This window comes from Solea solea, chromosome 3, assembly GCF_958295425.1.
Source record: "Solea solea chromosome 3, fSolSol10.1, whole genome shotgun sequence".
Classification (NCBI taxonomy): Eukaryota; Metazoa; Chordata; class Actinopteri; order Pleuronectiformes; family Soleidae; genus Solea; species Solea solea.
Window position 1 is genome coordinate 37,147,182 of NC_081136.1, and position 16,902 is coordinate 37,164,083.

The 16,902-nt window shown below is 42.8% G+C and overlaps 3 protein-coding genes across 4 annotated transcripts in view; 1 reads left to right on the forward strand and 2 right to left on the reverse strand.

The window, feature by feature from the left end:
* Nucleotides 1-4,282: 4,282 nt before the first annotated feature.
* atp5f1c (ATP synthase F1 subunit gamma) lies at nucleotides 4,283-8,642 on the reverse strand. 2 transcript variants are annotated; one of them, XM_058623550.1, is made up of 9 exons: nucleotides 8,490-8,642; nucleotides 7,946-7,980; nucleotides 7,303-7,434; nucleotides 6,913-7,120; nucleotides 6,291-6,434; nucleotides 6,106-6,170; nucleotides 5,864-6,019; nucleotides 5,133-5,229; nucleotides 4,283-4,393 (listed from the first exon to the last, which is right to left on the reverse strand). In XM_058623550.1, the coding sequence occupies exons 1-9, from the start codon at nucleotides 8,528-8,530 to the stop codon at nucleotides 4,390-4,392; spliced, it is 882 nt and encodes a 293-aa protein (XP_058479533.1). In that variant the 5' UTR covers nucleotides 8,531-8,642; the 3' UTR covers nucleotides 4,283-4,389. The 2 variants fall into 2 exon arrangements, with proteins under 2 accessions (XP_058479533.1, XP_058479534.1); XM_058623551.1 differs by lacking the exon at nucleotides 4,283-4,393 and having other exon boundaries at nucleotides 5,129-5,229.
* A 377-nt stretch (nucleotides 8,643-9,019) lies between these two features.
* On the forward strand, nucleotides 9,020-12,352 carry kin (Kin17 DNA and RNA binding protein). Its single transcript, XM_058623613.1, has 11 exons — nucleotides 9,020-9,271; nucleotides 10,061-10,155; nucleotides 10,263-10,306; nucleotides 10,455-10,577; nucleotides 10,655-10,842; nucleotides 10,947-11,044; nucleotides 11,132-11,258; nucleotides 11,345-11,485; nucleotides 11,585-11,684; nucleotides 11,780-11,880; nucleotides 11,990-12,352. The coding sequence occupies exons 1-11, from the start codon at nucleotides 9,158-9,160 to the stop codon at nucleotides 12,047-12,049; spliced, it is 1,191 nt and encodes a 396-aa protein (XP_058479596.1). The 5' UTR covers nucleotides 9,020-9,157; the 3' UTR covers nucleotides 12,050-12,352.
* itih2 (inter-alpha-trypsin inhibitor heavy chain 2) overlaps nucleotides 12,244-16,902 on the reverse strand; it is an 8,254-nt gene continuing 3,595 nt past the window's right edge. Inside the window, exons 11-21 of the mRNA XM_058623601.1 lie at nucleotides 16,839-16,902; nucleotides 16,321-16,502; nucleotides 16,057-16,242; nucleotides 15,509-15,648; nucleotides 13,995-14,173; nucleotides 13,749-13,892; nucleotides 13,524-13,637; nucleotides 13,246-13,444; nucleotides 12,997-13,169; nucleotides 12,671-12,782; nucleotides 12,244-12,570 (exon numbers count right to left, since the gene is read on the reverse strand). The exon at nucleotides 16,839-16,902 is cut by the window's right edge and continues 62 nt beyond it. Of these exons, the coding sequence (XP_058479584.1) occupies nucleotides 12,423-12,570; nucleotides 12,671-12,782; nucleotides 12,997-13,169; nucleotides 13,246-13,444; nucleotides 13,524-13,637; nucleotides 13,749-13,892; nucleotides 13,995-14,173; nucleotides 15,509-15,648; nucleotides 16,057-16,242; nucleotides 16,321-16,502; nucleotides 16,839-16,902 (1,641 nt within the window). The 3' untranslated portion in view covers nucleotides 12,244-12,422. The remainder of the gene's footprint in view (nucleotides 12,571-12,670; nucleotides 12,783-12,996; nucleotides 13,170-13,245; nucleotides 13,445-13,523; nucleotides 13,638-13,748; nucleotides 13,893-13,994; nucleotides 14,174-15,508; nucleotides 15,649-16,056; nucleotides 16,243-16,320; nucleotides 16,503-16,838) is intronic.

Consider the following 16,902-nt stretch of genomic DNA (forward strand, 5'->3'; position numbering starts at 1 on the left):
GGTAGGGGTTTAGTTTAGGTTAGTTTAGTTTGTAGGTAGGGGTTTAGTTTAGTTTAGCTTACTTAGCTTAGTTAAGTTTGTAGGTAAGGGTTTAGTTTTGGTAAGTCTAGTTCAGTTTAGTTTACTTTAGTTTGTAGGTAGGAGTTGAGTTTAGTTTAGTTTAGTTTAGTTTAGGTCAGGTTAGTTTGACATGTGACATATAAACCAGAATGTTATTAAGTCATTCTAACATGGACGTCGTTTCAGAGCTCTGGAAACGACTCTAATTCTCCAACAGTCCCACTTAAGGTTATTATGGGCTATAAATACCCCGCTCACCACGGCTACAAGGTCAACACTGTGAAGACACATAATTACCTCATTTACATCTCGTTTCCTCCCTAAAATCGGAGGTCATTATTCGCCCCCGCACTTGTGACGACAGCCAGTGTCCTCGTCCAATCAGCTGCTGAGCTGTGAACTGAGAACACAGACACTCCCACGCAGAGCAAAGGATCATGGGAGCGGAGAGTTAATGACACAAACTTTAACTGCTATGCTCTTTGGTTTTTAACACTCTTTGGTGGTTTAACTCAGTGGTTTAACTCAGTGGTTTAACTCAGTGGTTTAACTGGTTTAACTCAGTGGTTTAACTCTTAAGCTGTTGTTTGTGTTTGGATGTTCCTCCATTTAGTCTATTCAGTTTCAGTTTCCACTCAGTGCAGCAGGGGGCAACATACTTCAAGATTTCAGAATAAAAGAAAACGGTTGTCTGTCTCTATGTTGCACCTGTGCTGGATTCTGTCAGCAGGGATTGGCACCAACAGCCTTGCAGCCCCCATGTAGATGATGAATGAATGAATGAATGAATGAATGTGCAAGAGTCAGTGTCAAACCACATTCATAAGGATAAACATCAGTGGTGATGACCCTAGAGGTCACTGTCACGCACGCACACGCACGCACACACTATAGACAAAACAACACAGAAATGTTGGTCAGAGAAAAACATTATGAGAAGAAAAGATCAAAACAACCTCATTCTTTACATCACTGTCTCTGTGTGTGTGTGTGTGTGTGTGTGTGTCAACAACAACATAAACAACAGAGACAGTAAAGCTTTCTCCTCCTTCTACCTTTCTTATCCTCCTCACCTCCTTCACTCTCCTCCTACAAGTTATCTTTACCAGCTTATGCTGTGATGGAGTGTGTGTGTGTGTGTGTGTGTGTGTGTGTGTGTGTACGTACAGTACATATTGTGTTAGTCTTTTATCAGATCTTTAAGCTGCTTCATGTGTTGTTGCTTCACATTTCATCATCCTGTTCTCTTATCTGCTGTTTTCATACACAACTGCTGTAATACTGTTATAACACACACACACTACAAGGTTTACATGTAAACAGATAAAAACACACTGTATGTAATGGTCGGGTTCAGTTGACTCAGGTTTATTTGGAGATGACGCTGTGACCTGTGACCTGTGACCTGTGACCTCATGTTGCTGCTGGTTACTTCCATACATAGGCACATATGAACTTTGATGATATTATAATGACTCTGTGTTTAAAGGTACAGGTGTTTTAACAGCATGAGCCTTCACAGAGGTCATCAGAGGTCACCACAGCTTCTCATTTACATTTAATAAACTGATGTCAGTGACATCATGGGAAAAGTGACAGGAAACACACACACACAGGCTCAGTTCTCACACCATCAGCTGTGACCTGGTTCACTTTAAGCTGCTGTTTGAGTCTGGACCTTAGTTCAGGTTGACTGCTCAGACACACACACACACACACTCACACGCGCGCGCACACACACACACTCACACGCGCGCGCACACACACACAGACACACACAGACACACACACACACACGCACACACACACACGCACACACTCTCTCTCTCTCACACACACACACACACACACTCTCTCTCACACACACACTCTCTCTCTCTCACACACACACACACACACACACACACAGTTTGGTTAATTAAATGTGTGGGGGGGCAGAAGGTCCAGGTCTTTATGTTTGTGGAGAAAAGTCATGAATGTGTGTTTTATTTAGACTTCACTGACTGAGACGCTGGGAAACTGTCTGTGTGTGTGTGTGTGTGTGAGAGAGAGAGAGACAGTTTAAAAATAGAAAGAAAATCAGCTGACCTTTGACCTTTGACCCTCTGACCTGCAGCTTCACCTGCCTTCCACAAGTACCCTGAAAACTGACTATGAAAACATGAATAATAATGAGATTACAGTCAAATGTCAGATTTGAAATTTGACCTCTGACCTCTGAAAGTGGGCAGGGATTTGTTTTCATCCCTGATTTTCTCTATGAGGTTTGTGTGTGTGGGAGATAAAGACGTGATCATGTGACATGTAACACACTCAGCTGCTGTGACTCCTCCTCTCTCAGATTGATGTGGAGCTCAGTCTCGTGTGGAGCAGGAGAAAAGTGGCCAGTTTAAAGGCTCACACTGTATTTTAAATGGCGAGGATATTAAAGAGACTGATGAGTCCGACTCTCTCGTCAGCTTCAGTGCTGGAGGAGGAGGAGGAGAGACAGGAGGAGAGGAAGAGGAGGAGGGGAATAAATCTGCGTGGCGGTGGGAATCGATCGTCTCCCTCTTTTTCCCGCGCTATCTCATCTGCAGAGGCAGAGCGCTTTAAACCATCCTGACCTTGTCCAACATAAATAGTCAGAAAAGTCTACAGAGCAGATAGCTTTGTGTAAGAGGGGGAGGAGCGGGGGAGAAAAGAGGGAGAACGTACTGAGATAAGAGGAGGGGGGGTGAATGAGATAATGCTTCAGCGTAACTACATCACAGTCCATGTCGCCGTGGGAAACGCCTCATTCACAAAAACACCAAAGTGAAGGACAAGAAGGAGGAGGAGGAGGAGAAGGAGGAAATGTCTCATCCTGTGATGATGTGACAGATACACAAGCCTCAGTGTTTTAAAGTAGTAATCCTGTCCCATTGAGCTTCTGTTCAGTGTAATATGATGCTGTACCTGATGGTGGCGCTGTCCCAGGTGAAGCTACAAATCTCAGCCTCCAAAGTTTCCTGCTAATCATTTTACACCTGTGACAACAGAACAGACGACAAACTTACCAATAATGAAGTGAAGTCACACACAGTGATTTCAGCTGCTGCTCCTCTGCTGCCTCGTGTGGTCACTTTGTGTCACTGAGTTAATCCAAATTTAGGATTTCAAAAGCCGAAGTGACAAAATCAGACATTTGAACTTAGTGATGGAGGCAGCAGTGTGTGTGTGTGTGTGTGGGAGAGTGAGTGGTTTACAAACTTCAGTCTCACAGTGAGATAAAGACATGATCATGTGACCTAAAGTGACAGAGATTTTATTAAACAAGTCTTTAGCTTTCACGTTTTCATGTTTCACACTTTAAAAACATGAACTGTCCCTTTAACTCTTGACATTATTTTAACTTGAATCAAACTTTCATAGCTTTTCCAAACAAACTTCCCAAACCCTCCTCACCCTCACACACGAGTAAATGACACACACACACACACACACAGTGGTGACCTCAGACCAGATGTTGATGACTTTGTCACGTGACCACAAATGAACGACGTCATGAAGCAGAAGATGAGTGTGAGTCTTTACCTTTGAACACGTTGTTGAAGAGAAGCCTCATTTATTATCACACAGCACAACCTGGTGGACACTTTATGAACTACAGGACGAGGAAAATGAACAATGTCACGTTAGTTTAAACTAAAGACAATAAAATGATCAGTTGATTTGTTGATAACAATATAAATGATGTAAGAAACTAAACATCAGCTCAAACACATTTATTCTCTATAGTTTCACAGCAGAATAGTCAGATTAAGAACAATCCCGAAGATTATTTTATCTTTAGTCTCATTACAAATCTGATTAATAATCAGATTACTGTGTAACTGAGTAGATTATATTTTATATCATTAGTTATGTAATAAATGTACTGAATATGCCGAGTCATGTGTAAAAGGATTTTTAATGTTTAATTTTCTCTTCACTAACATTTATGTTCATTAGTTTCCTGTCACATGATCTTTATTATAATCTGTTTTACTCTCAGTTTAACAGATTTTAACTTTAAAGTTAAATAAGGTGTGGTTTTTATAAAGATAAAAAAATACTCCACATCCGCTGTAAATGAACACAAGTGGAAAAGAGTCAAATATGATGTGAGAAGTTAAACTTGTTAAAAATAAAGAAACATTTGTATTTTTCTCAGTCGTTAACTTTTATTTGACAGAAACAGAAACAGGGACTGAGGTCAGGATGAAGGTTCTGTTTATCAGGTTTATTTTTACAAACATTAAACTCTCGACCGACAAGTCTGAAGGTCGATGAAGAGCTTTCACTCGTTCACACGCAGATTTCACCCGTTTATCTGCAAAAGAAAAGCAGAGATAAACAACACATGTGACGTCATCTAAAGATTAAATCTAAACAGACTTATACTCAAACCTACTGTACTCGCTTCTACTCTCACATCTACTGTACTCGCTTCCACTCCCACATCTACTGTACTCGCTTCCACGCCCACATCTACTGTACTCGCTTCTACTCTCACATCTACTGTACTCGCTTCCACTCCCACATCTACTGTACTCGCTTCCACTCCCACATCTACTGTACTCACTTCCACTCCCACATCTACTGTACTCGCTTCTACTCCCACATCTACTGTACTCGCTTCCACGCCCACATCTACTGTACTCGCTTCTACTCTCACATCTACTGTACTTGCTTCCACTCCCACATCTACTGTACTCGCTTCCACTCTCACATCTACTGTACTCGCTTCTACTCTCACATCTACTGTACTCGCTTCCACTCCCACATCTACTGTACTCGCTTCTACTCCCACATCTACTGTACTCGCTTCCACGCCCACATCTACTGTACTCGCTTCTACTCCCACATCTACTGGATGACTTTATTACCTCCTGGGTTTAAAACAAGCCTCAGTTCCTGAGTTCAGCACAAGGTCAAAGAGGAAAATGAGTCATGAAAGAAAGTGACAGCGTTTGTGTATTTGAGGAGGAATGTTTTAGAAAAGAAGAGGTTCAGAACATGAAGGGATGAGTCTATGAATGAAGGGATGAGGGAGAAGAGAGCAGACTTACAGAGCAGCAGCTCCAGAAATGATCTCAATGAGCTCCTTGGTGATGACGGCCTGTCTGGTACGGTTAAAGGTGAGGGTGAGCCTGTCAATCATCTCCGCTGAAAGGAAGGAGGAGGAGTAGTCCATCAATCAAATGTCACAATGTCGAAGTTCTGAATCAGAAAAACTAATTTTACAGTAAAATATTTAGTATTATTATTATTACTAAACATTTGACAGCAAACACTAAAAACCAATAATTGATTATGAAATCAACTAATCAACGATTTCAACCGTTTGTTTCAGCTTCTTAAATGTGAATATTTTCGACTTCCTGTCATTTTCAGCTTCTTACATGTGAATATTTTGTACTTCCTGTCATTTTTCAGCTTCTTACATGTGAATATTTTGTACTTCCTGTCATTTTTCAGCTTCTTACATGTGAATATTTTGTACTTCCTGTCATTTTTCAGCTTCTTAAATGTTAATATTTTGTACTTCCTGTCATTTTTCAGCTTCTTAAATGTAAATATTTTGTACTTCCTGTCATTTTTCGGCTTCTTAAATGTGAATATTTTCAAAAACAAAGACATTTGAGAACATCAGCCCTAATTGAATCATTGTGATGTTAAACTATGACGATGTGATTTTGGAGGGAAATACTGACTATGTTTCATGATTTCATGGTTGATGAACACCTGAACTATCCCATTAAATGGCTGAGATGAACTTTAGAGGAGGCTGAAATCTTACAGGCGTTCTTGCTGGCACTGTCCATGGCCGTCATCCTGGCGCTCTGCTCACTGGCAGACGACTCCCTCAGAGCCAGGAAGAGAATGTTGACCAGAGCAAACTCCTGGTAGTTCTTCAGCACATCAGCATCGATGTCATCATAGACACCCATGGTCTCTACAGGGACGCCACACACACATCACTTTCTCTCACACTGATGAACGAATGAATGAATGAATGAATTTGAAAACAACATTCACTACCTGAGTTGGCAACAACGTCGTTGGAGAACACAGGCTTCCTGTCCGCCTTGTACGAGATAACGGACCTGAAGCACAGAAACAACACACGTTATTATTATGAATATTAGTATTATTGTTATGATTATTAATAATAATCATAATAATAATAATAATAATGATGAGGAGGAGGAGGAGGAGCCTCGTGCCTGAATGTATTGAACACGATGGAGCCTTGGTCAAACTCGTATCCAGAGTTGAGGAGCTCGGTGGCGATGATGGAGGCGTCGGTGAAGGTGGGAGGTTTACGGCCGATTTCCTTACAGTTTAACATGATGTGTTTTCCGTGAGTTCTGAGGAAAAACAACCGCGATGTCAGAAAATATAACAAACTACACACTGTGTGTGACTGGGATAATCTTAATCAGATTATTCTGATCCCAGCAGAAGATGAACTCAGGTGGGATATAACCTTACAACATCGACACTGGCTACTCTTCATAAGTGGTTACATTCAGTGGGATTAAACTGCATGTAGTCCCACTTTGAGCGCTGCTAATCTAGATGTGATAATCCTGCAAAGGTTTACATCCAGATTGGGGTGTTCTAGTCCAGTGAAAAATAGAAACAGGACAAAAGTAAAAGTTGATCCTGAAGGCCAAAACATGACATTGCCTAATCCAGATGAAACATTTTGAAAAAGTTGGCCGTGATGGTTCTAATCTGAGACATTTATTATTATTATTATTTTGTGTATTTAACCTGAGATTAAAAATGCCTTTTATGAGATAATCCTGTTCTAATGCGTCTCATGTTCTGTGATGTTCGTACCTGTACAGCAGGCCTCTCAGTTTATCGCCCACATTCACCACCATCACCTCCTTGCCGGCACCGGTCAGGTTGGCGATCTCGTTCTTGATGGTCTTGGCCACACCGGAGTGGATGGCGCCACAGAGTCCACGATCAGAGGTCACACCGACGATCAAATGTTTGGACGCCTTTTCCTCCGGAGCTTTGATGTCAGCCTTCTCATACAGAGCTGAAGAACAAACACAGGGACCACCGGGATTAAAACAAACGCACAGGAACCACCGGGATTAAAACAAACACAGGAACCACCAGGATTAAAACAAACACAGGAACCACCCGGATTAAAACAAACACAGGGAGAACCCGGTTTAATTCATTGATAAATCTGCGTGAGATGGAGGGATTACGTACCCAGAGCACCGTTGCCATAGATACGGGCTGGCTTCAGCTGCCTCTCAGCACGAGCGTACTTGGCAGCGGCCACCATTTTCATGGACTTTGTGATTTTCTGGATGTTTTTGATGGACTTTAACCGAATGGTGACTTAAGAAAAAACAGAGGAAAAACAACAATATGAAAATATTTGACTAAAAATCAGACTCTTTAAACATAGCAGGTGAAGTTAAATCAATAATAAAAATCCAGTGATGATTTTATTAATTTACCTAAAGGTATTTCATTTAAAGAGATTAAATGAATGTTGTTTTTAAGGAAAAAGTTTTTCTCAGCACCAGAAGGAATATAACAGTGAAAACAAGTCTTAATGTCTTCCTTTAGTTTCATCTTTATTCTGTACAAATGTGTGAAAAAAATAAAACCACAACGTTTAATTAAAACATAGTAATAACACCATAGTAATTTATAATAAATATAAAATCATATCACTGATGCCTCAGAGTAGAGTCCTCTATACATTACATCATGATTTTTATGTATGGAATAATTAAACCTTTAAATGGAGCTGATATGACAGATTACATTTATTAATCTGAACATAAAGCTTCATATTATGTAAACACTTGGTTGTGTGTGAAGTGAAGTGTGTTGTACTTACTGTCCTTCAGGGTGGCCATGTTCCTGACCTGTCCACTGTGGAGACACACACACACACACACACACACACACACACACAGAAGAATGTCAATACAAATATTCACAACATGCACAACATTTCTAATACATTAAATTTACATTAACGACTCCTCGTTGATCTACGTGGAAAATGCTAATGCAGAAGAATTAGCATCAGTTAGCACTGCGTTGACAGTTAGCTCGAAGTACTGAGCACTGAGGTAACAACAAACGCGTGTCAGTAACTGTGAGTTAACTCAAAGTTTGTTTGGTGAAAACTTAATCTTCTACTTATAGAGACAACATCATCTTAGTTAGCATTAGTCACCAAGAAGCGCAGTTAGCATTAGCTGCTCGCCGGCTAAACTCGTCCATTCATTTAACCGCGGCCTCGTTAGCTCGTCCTTGCTTTAAGAAACAGCGCGTTACAAACCGGAAACTGTGGGTTAATTTAAGTCCAGTGAGAAAACACAGATAACACGGCGTTTAAATGAAGCTGCGTAATAACGTAGATGTTGAAACTTTACCATTGTGGAGAGAAAACCAACGCGCTGCTCCGGGCAAACATGGTTCAGTCCAGTGAAGGTCAGACACGCACGACTGCGCAGGCGCACGGGCTCAAAGTCAAAATGGACGACTGCTGCCTTCACGTACCTGCGGAAATGTCGTAAAACAGTAGAATGACTCAATGTCACTTCTTTACAAACGATTTAAGTGCGTTGTTTCTTGCTTAAAAACTTATGCCAACAAACATATACACACATTAGAAAATAAAATGATGACAAGGACAAATAAAGTACATAATCAAATCCCCTCCGCATACACCATGTTTTGACAGCCCCCTCTTCTTCTATGTGCCGTCTTTAAACCTCAGTTTAAATTGGTTTTAATTCCACATTTATACAGTTCCGCATTTTCACTCCACACATTAGATCAATTACAATTTTTTATGTAACATAAAGATAAAATGGTCATAAATGTGTGTTAGTTTTAATCCGAAGCTTTCGGGTAAACCTTGAACGTAGCAGCTGTTATCGCGAGATTTGAGGCTTGCGGAAGTGCCTTTGAGTCCGCAGCAGTCGTGTAGAAACGTTGTCGTTTCGCAGAATCTTCGACCATTTTTGTCTAGTTTTTCCGTCTCGTCCGTGGTTTTTCTGTCTCGTCCGTGGTTTTTGCGTGTTTGTGTCGGGTCGTGATGGGGAAAGCGGACTTTCTGAGCCCTAAGGCGATCGGTAACCGCATAAAAGCCAAAGGTTTGCAGAAGTTGAGATGGTATTGTCAGATGTGCCAGAAACAGTGTAGGGACGAGGTGAGCGCGAGTTTAATCTGCGATTGTTTTGTGTCACACTGTTTGTGTGTCTGTTGACCTGACTGTGTGTGTGTCTGTTGACCTGACCTGACTGTGTGTGTGTCTGTTGACCTGACTGTGTGTGTGTTTGTTGACCTGACTGTTTGTGTGTCTGTTGTCCTGACTGTGTGTGTGTCTGTTGTCCTGACTGTGTGTGTGTCTGTTGTCCTGACTGTTTCTGTGTTTGTTGACCTGAGTGTGTGTGTGTGTGTTTGTGTGTGTTTGTTGACCTGACTGTTTGTGTGTCTGTTGTCCTGACTGTGTGTGTGTGTCTGTTGTCCTGACTGTTTCTGTGTTTGTTGACCTGAGTGTGTGTGTGTTTGTGTGTGTTTGTTGACCTGACTGTTTGTGTGTCTGTTGTCCTGACTGTTTGTGTGTGTGTTGTCCTGACTGTTTGTGTGTTTGTTGACCTGACTGTTTGTGTGTTTGTTGACCTAACTGTTTGTGTGTCTGTTGTCCTGACTGTTTGTGTGTGTGTTGTCCTGACTGTTTGTGTGTTTGTTGACCTGACTGTTTGTGTGTGTGTTGTCCTGACTGTTTGTGTGTTTGTTGACCTGACTGTTTGTGTGTCTGTTGTCCTGACTGTTTGTGTGTTAGTTGACCTGACTGTTTGTGTGTCTGTTGTCCTGACTGTTTGTGGGTCTGTTGACCTGACTGTTTGTGTGTTTGTTGACCTGACTGTTAGTGTTTGTTGTCCTGACAGATTGTGTGTCTGTTGTCCTGACAGTTTGTGTGTTTCTTTGTTGACAGAATGGTTTTAAGTGTCACTGCATGTCGGAGTCTCATCAGCGACAGCTGCTCTTGGCGTCCGAGGATCCAAATAAATTCATGGATTATTTCTCTGAGTGAGTTGAGTTTCTGTTTTTCAAACACAATGAAAAGTGTGTTTCATTTTTGACTTTGTGTGACTGTGTTTTCATCGCTGTCTTTGCTCTGTTGTGTCTCTGAACAGTGAGTTTAAGAGAGACTTCCTGGAGCTGATCAGGAGACGTTTTGGTGAGTGTGAACACATATTTATCTCACAGGAAACTGACGTTTATGAAGCACTCACTCTCTCTAAGCCTCCACCAATAATCCTAATGTTTAATCCCAATGTTTCTTAAAAGTTGTATGAAGTCAAATCTGAGACTGTTTTCTCTCACAGGCACGAAGCGAGTTCACAACAACATCGTGTACAACGAGTACATCAGTCACCGTGAACACGTGCACATGAACTCCACTCAGTGGGAGACGCTCACAGACTTCACCAAGTGGCTCGGCAGAGAAGGTGGGTGTCAACGTGTCCCCATAGCAACAGCACAGTAGTAGTTGCAGTAGATGTTTAATCATCGACATGTTTCTCAGGTCTGTGTAAAGTGGACGAGACGCCTAAAGGCTGGTACGTCCAGTACATCGACCGCGACCCGGAGACCATCCGCCGCCAAGAGGAGGAGGCCAGGAAGAAGAAGCAGGAGCTGGACGATGAAGAGCGGAGCGCCAGGTTCATCGAGGAGCAGGTTCGCAAAGGCCGCGACGGAAGAGAGCCGGAGGCGGTGAGTGCCGACTCAGCGGAGCTGCGACAAACATCAACAGACTTAACACTCACAGTGTGTTTGTGTGTTTGTGTGTGTGTGTGTGTTTGTTTGTGTGTGTGTAGGAAAGCGTTTACACGGAGTTGAAGCGTGAGAGTGAAGAGGAAAAAGTTGCTTTCAGCCTCGGTGCGTCTTCATCTCTAGCTGGTCCTTCTAAGTCCAGGTACTGAAGCTTCTGTTCTCCTGCACCTTTATCAAGTTTATCAAGTTTATTTAACTAACCCTAACCCATGTGGTCTCTTCTCTGTAGCTCCGCCCTCAGTGCCAGCGCGCTCAGAGTGGCAGCGGCGTCCTCGACTAAGAGGAAAGACTCGTCGTCCAGTTCAGCGTCTCGACAGGAGAAGAAGAGGAAATCTGCTCTGGAGGAGATCATAGAGGTGAAGGAGAGGAGTGATGTCAGTTTAGTTCAGGTTTAGTTCAGGTTTGACTTGAGTTTCCTGAACAAATGTTTGTTTTTCTTCAGATGGAGGAGAGGAAGCAGCAGCAGCAGCAGCAGCAGCAGCAGCAGCTCAGGACCGATCACTGGCTTCAGCCCAACATCGTGGTCAAAGTCATCACCAAGAGACTGGGAGAGAAGTACCACAACAAGAAGGCCGTCGTCACGGTAACCACGGTTTCTATTTAGCCTGAAAGGCAGCGGTTTGATTTGACGCTGTCTGTAACCATGGTAACACAGCATCATTATTCTCTGACTTGTCGTCAGGAGGTGAGAGACAGATACGGAGCGGTGGTGAAGATGATCCAGTCTGGAGATAAACTCAAACTGGACCAGAACCACGTGGAGACAGTCATACCTGCGCCAGGTAATCGTCAGTGACATCGTCAGTGACATCGTCAGTGACATCGTCAGTGACATCGTCAGTGACATCGTCAGTGACATTGTCGTGTCCCTCTGCAGGTAAAACGGTTGTGATCGTGAACGGCGCGTACAGAGACGCTGAGGCTGTGCTGGAGGGAATCGACGAGAAGAACTTCTCTGCCACGCTCACGCTCACCTCAGTAGGTTTTTGTCTCATCAGCAGAAAATAAACTCAAACTCTAATCTGTTTAATCTGTTTTAATCCATGTCAAATCTGAGAGATTATTTTCCCGTTCTTGTCGTCTTCAGGGTAAACACAAAGGGAAACGCGTGGACGTCGCTTACGAGGATTTCTCCAAACTGTCCTGAAACACACACACACAGTGGACGAGAAAGTCGTCTTTCTACTGGAAGGTTGTGGGTTTGATTCCTGGCTCTGTGACTCTATGTGCCGACGTGTCCTTGGGCAAGACTTTGAACTTTTGTGTGAATGAAAGATGAACGTGTGAGTGAATACAAATCATGTACATTTCCAGCGAGGAGTCACACAAACATAAGAGCAGTGAGTTCAATTATTTTTTTTATTTTTGTATATTTTATTTAGATTGAATCGATCAAATGTAAATTTTGTCCAAATAAAGTCGACGACAGCGCCCTCTGCTGGTCATGTGATCAATGATTGAATGACTGGTGGGGATAAAAATACAAAAGTTACACAGTGTACTTGAACGCAGCTCTGTGTTCAAAGCTTCTGAAGGAAGCTGAGGAGACTCGGGACGATGTAATCACTGAAGTGGCCGTCGATGAAGCCCCGCCCACTGTTGTGAACGAACCAGCAGGAAATGTTGGTGCCGCCCTGTGTGTCCTGTCTGTAGTCCTTCTGCCAGCCTCTGACACACACACACAAACACACACGAGTCAAGGTCAGTGTGTGGTCAGGGGTGTGTGTCTGTGTGTCTGTGTGTCTGAGTGTGTGTGTGTGTGTGTTACCTGGTGACCTGCAGCTTGTTGCCCTTCACCTCCATGGTCGCCTCCTTCTTCTCAGGGTCTGATCCTTCATGGATGTCGTACACGCTCACGTCAGGTTCTCCAGAAAACTGACCTGTGACATCACACACACACACACACAACTGACTTGTGACATCACACACACACACACACAACTGACTTGTGACATCACACACACAACTGACCTGTGACATCACACACACACAACTGACCTGTGACATCACACACACAACTGACCTGTGACATCTCACACACGTTTATAAACACACAATCAATCAATCAATCATCAATGAACAGTGAGGTTTTACCTATGAGTCCATGGACCAGATCAGAATACTGGTTATCATTGGGGACGTAGATTCCCAGGAAATCCACGTTGACTGGATGTTTGTTCCACACGCGGTGCAACAGCGCCATCACCTGTATGTTTGTGTTCACTGTCACGGTGACATGAGAGTTCTTCACGATGGACACTCTCACCCTGAGACATCAGGACAGAAGACATGAGGACAGGGGAGAGGATATTACTTGTCCTGTGACAGATGAGAGGACATTACCTGTCCTGTGACAGCTGAGCCGTTGCTCTCCAGGTGAACGAGTGAGAGACGTTGCCGCGGTGAACGATGATGTCATCGGTGCTGATCGTCACGGCGACTCCGTCACGTTGAGAATAAACTGAGATTATTCCAAAGAAAGTTCTGACGTCGTCTTTGATCAGCTGTTTGGAGCTGATCAGCTGACCGTTCACCACCACACCTTCATCACATAATCCAGGATTATAATATGAGTTTAACAGGAATGTTTGTGTCTCTCAGGGACAGAAAGACTCGTGTACCTGCTCCAGGGTCTGACACCAGGTTCAGGATGTGACCAGGTTTCGAGTCGATGTTGAAGCAGACGTCCATGTTACTTTGGGGCAAATGGATGATGAAGTGAGGGTCGTTGTCCACTGCCAGAGAAACACAGATTACAGCAGATTACCAGTGGAGTCGCCCCCCGGTGGCTGAATGCTGCCACTGCTGAACTATGAAGATAAGACAAGAACATGTCGTGTCAGTACCTAAATTGACCTTCGGGGGCAGAGTCCAGTCCTGTACACCAATCACAGCCTGACTCGGGGCGGGGGTGGAGACCTGGGCCCAGGGTGGAATCCCGTAGACGTGAGTCACCGGAGTTACAAGACCAGAACCTGGACCTCCGACTCCTTCAAACATGAGAGAGAAGAAGAAGAGAGAGAGTTTCCATCAGTCCAGATCTTTGTTCTCCTCCTCCTCTCCACCATCTCCATCATCATCATCTTCATCACCTGCACCGGAGCAGCAGCCATGTTTGGGGTCTTTGGGGGCGTCGGCCAGCAGTCGCTCTGTGGCGTCCTCGCTCTCCACGAGCAGAGCGGTGAGAGGAGTCACGAACTGATGTTCTACAGCCAGAGTCATGATCTGCTGTGTGATCTTCCTCTTCTTCATCGCTGTGGGAGCCAGAGATCTGCGGAGACAAGCTGTTCATCAACACTAGAGGGCAGTCGTGTTCATCTACACTTATTAAAACTGTTCATTTACACTTATGAAAACTGTTCATTTACACTCATTAAAACTGTTCATCAACACTAAAGGGCAGTCGTGTTCATTTACACTTATTAAAACTGTTCATTTACACTTATTAAAACTGTTCATCAACACTAGAGGGCAGTCCTGTTCATCTACACTTATTAAAACTGTTCATTTACACTTATTAAAACTGTTCATCAACACTAGAGGGCAGTCCTGTTCATTTACACTTATTAAAACTGTTCATTTACACTTATTAAAACTGTTCATCAACACTAAAGGGCAGTCGTGTTCATTTACACTTATTAAAACTGTTCATTTACACTTATTAAAACTGTTCATCAACACTAGAGGGCAGTCCTGTTCATCTACACTTATTAAAACTGTTCATTTACACTTATTAAAACTGTTCATCAACACTAAAGGGCAGTCCTGTTCATTTACACTTATGAAAACTGTTCATTTACACTTATGAAAACTGTTCATTTACACTCATTAAAACTGTTCATCAACACTAGAGGGCAGTCGTGTTCATTTACACTTATTAAAACTGTTCATTTACACTTATTAAAACTGTTCATCAACACTAGAGGGCAGTCGTGTTCATCTACACTTATTAAAACTGTTCATCAACACTAGAGGGCAGTCCTGTTCATTTACACTTATTAAAACTGTTCATCTACACTAGAGGGCAGTCATGTTCATTTACACTTATTAAAACTGTTCATTTACACTTATTAAAACTGTTCATCAACACTAGAGGGCAGTCATGTTCATTTACACTTATGAAAACTGTTCATTTACACTTATTAAAACTGTTCATTTACACTTATGAAAACTGTTCATTTACACTCATTAAAACTGTTCATCAACACTAAAGGGCAGTCGTGTTCATCTACACTTATTAAAACTGTTCATCTACACTTATTAAAACTGTTCATCAACACTAGAGGGCAGTCGTGTTCATCTACACTTATTAAAACTGTTCATTTACACTTATGAAAACTGTTCATTTACACTCATTAAAACTGTTCATCAACACTAGAGGGCAGTCGTGTTCATCTACACTTATTAAAACTGTTCATTTACACTTATTAAAACTGTTCATCAACACTAGAGGGCAGTCCTGTTCATTTACACTTATTAAAACTGTTCATCAACACTAGAGGGCAGTCGTGTTCATTTACACTTATTAAAACTGTTTAAACCAAATAACTTAACTATTGAAATAATATAATGGATACAGTGTATAAGCCCCGCCCCCCCCCCTCACCGCTCAGAGATCAGTTGTTTGATTTTGATGTACGACCACATCTGTCGAGCGAAGCCTGTGAACGCGTGCTGCTGTTTCATTAGCTCCACGTCCAACTGTGACATTTCTGTCTCTGTGTGAAGAGTGAGGTCTAGACCAGCCTGTGACACACACACACACACGCACAAAAATCCCCATTAAAACACAATAACTAACTAACACACTAAATGTCTTCAGATTATAATTTAAACTCACAGCAGATGCAGTGGTCAGATTATAATTTAAACTCACAGCAGATGCAGTGGTGACGGTGGTCAGATTATAATTTAAACCCACAGCAGATGCAGTGGTCAGATTACAATTGAACCCACAGCAGATGCAGTGGTCAGATCATAATTTAAACTCATAGCAGATGCAGTGGTCAGATTATAATTTAAACTCACAGCAGATGCAGTGGTGACGGTGGTCAGATTATAATTTAAATTTACAGCAGATGCAGTGGCCAGATTATAATTTAAATTCACAGCAGATGCAGTGGTGACGGTGGTCAGATTATAATTTAAACTCACAGCAGATGCAGTGGTGATGGTGGTCAGCGTGGTCTCCTCAGATGGCAGAACTTTCCCGGCAACCACGAGCTCAGAGCCACTGAAGTATTTGTCAAAGTGGTTCTGAGTGACGTCTGAAACCAGGTCTTCAGGGAACTGTGTGGTGATTTTCCTCAGCAGAGGAGAAGAAACCTGACTGTAAAAGGTCTGTGGACAGAAAGGTCAAAGGTCACCACTGCGAACAGTCAAACTCACGTAAAATCACAATCGTATTCTCCGCGCTACCCTCAGCTGCTCGGCGGCGTCGTGGTTCGCGAAAATCCTCTGAGCCGTTCCTCGGTTCTCCATCGCGATCCGCTCCAGGAAGTCGTAATCCACGTCGAAGCCAATCCCGAGAGAGAAGAGAGAGAAGTCGTCTCTCATCACTCGCTTCACGTTCTTCTGGATTGTACTCAGCTTTATCTCTCCTGCACACAGTGAGTGAGTGAGTGAGTGAACGAGTGAACGAGTGAACGAGTAAGAGTGAAGTCGTCTCTCATCACTCGATTCACGTTCTTCTTGATCTTACTCAGCTTTATCTCTCCTGCACACAGTGAGTGAGTGAACGAGTGAGTGAGCGAGTGAGCGAGCGAGTGAGCAAGTGAGTGAGTGAGTCTTACCCACAGTAGGATCTCCATCAGACACCAGTATAATCATGTGAGTGAGTGAATAAATGAGTGAATCTTACCCACAGTAGGATCTCCATCAGACACCAGTATAATCATGTGAGTGAGTGAATGAATGAGTGAATGAGTGAGTCTTACCCACAGTAGGATCTCCATCAGACACCAGTATAATCATGGAGACAGAACGAGGGTCGATGACCTT

Coding starts and splice junctions, on each gene's coding strand:
- atp5f1c (XM_058623550.1), bottom strand. CDS start 8,530: ATGTTTGCCCGGAGCAGCGCGTTGGTTTTCTCTCCACAATG. Junction 7,981..8,489: donor TTGGTTTTCTCTCCACAATG/GTAAAGTTTCAA, acceptor GTGTCTCCACAG/TGGACAGGTCAGGAACATGG. Junction 5,230..5,863: donor CAGTGCCAGCAAGAACGCCT/GTAAGATTTCAG, acceptor CCTTCCTTTCAG/CGGAGATGATTGACAGGCTC.
- kin (XM_058623613.1), top strand. CDS start 9,158: ATGGGGAAAGCGGACTTTCTGAGCCCTAAGGCGATCGGTAACCGCATA. Junction 9,272..10,060: donor AGAAACAGTGTAGGGACGAG/GTGAGCGCGAGT, acceptor CTTTGTTGACAG/AATGGTTTTAAGTGTCACTG. Junction 10,843..10,946: donor ACGGAAGAGAGCCGGAGGCG/GTGAGTGCCGAC, acceptor GTGTGTGTGTAG/GAAAGCGTTTACACGGAGTT.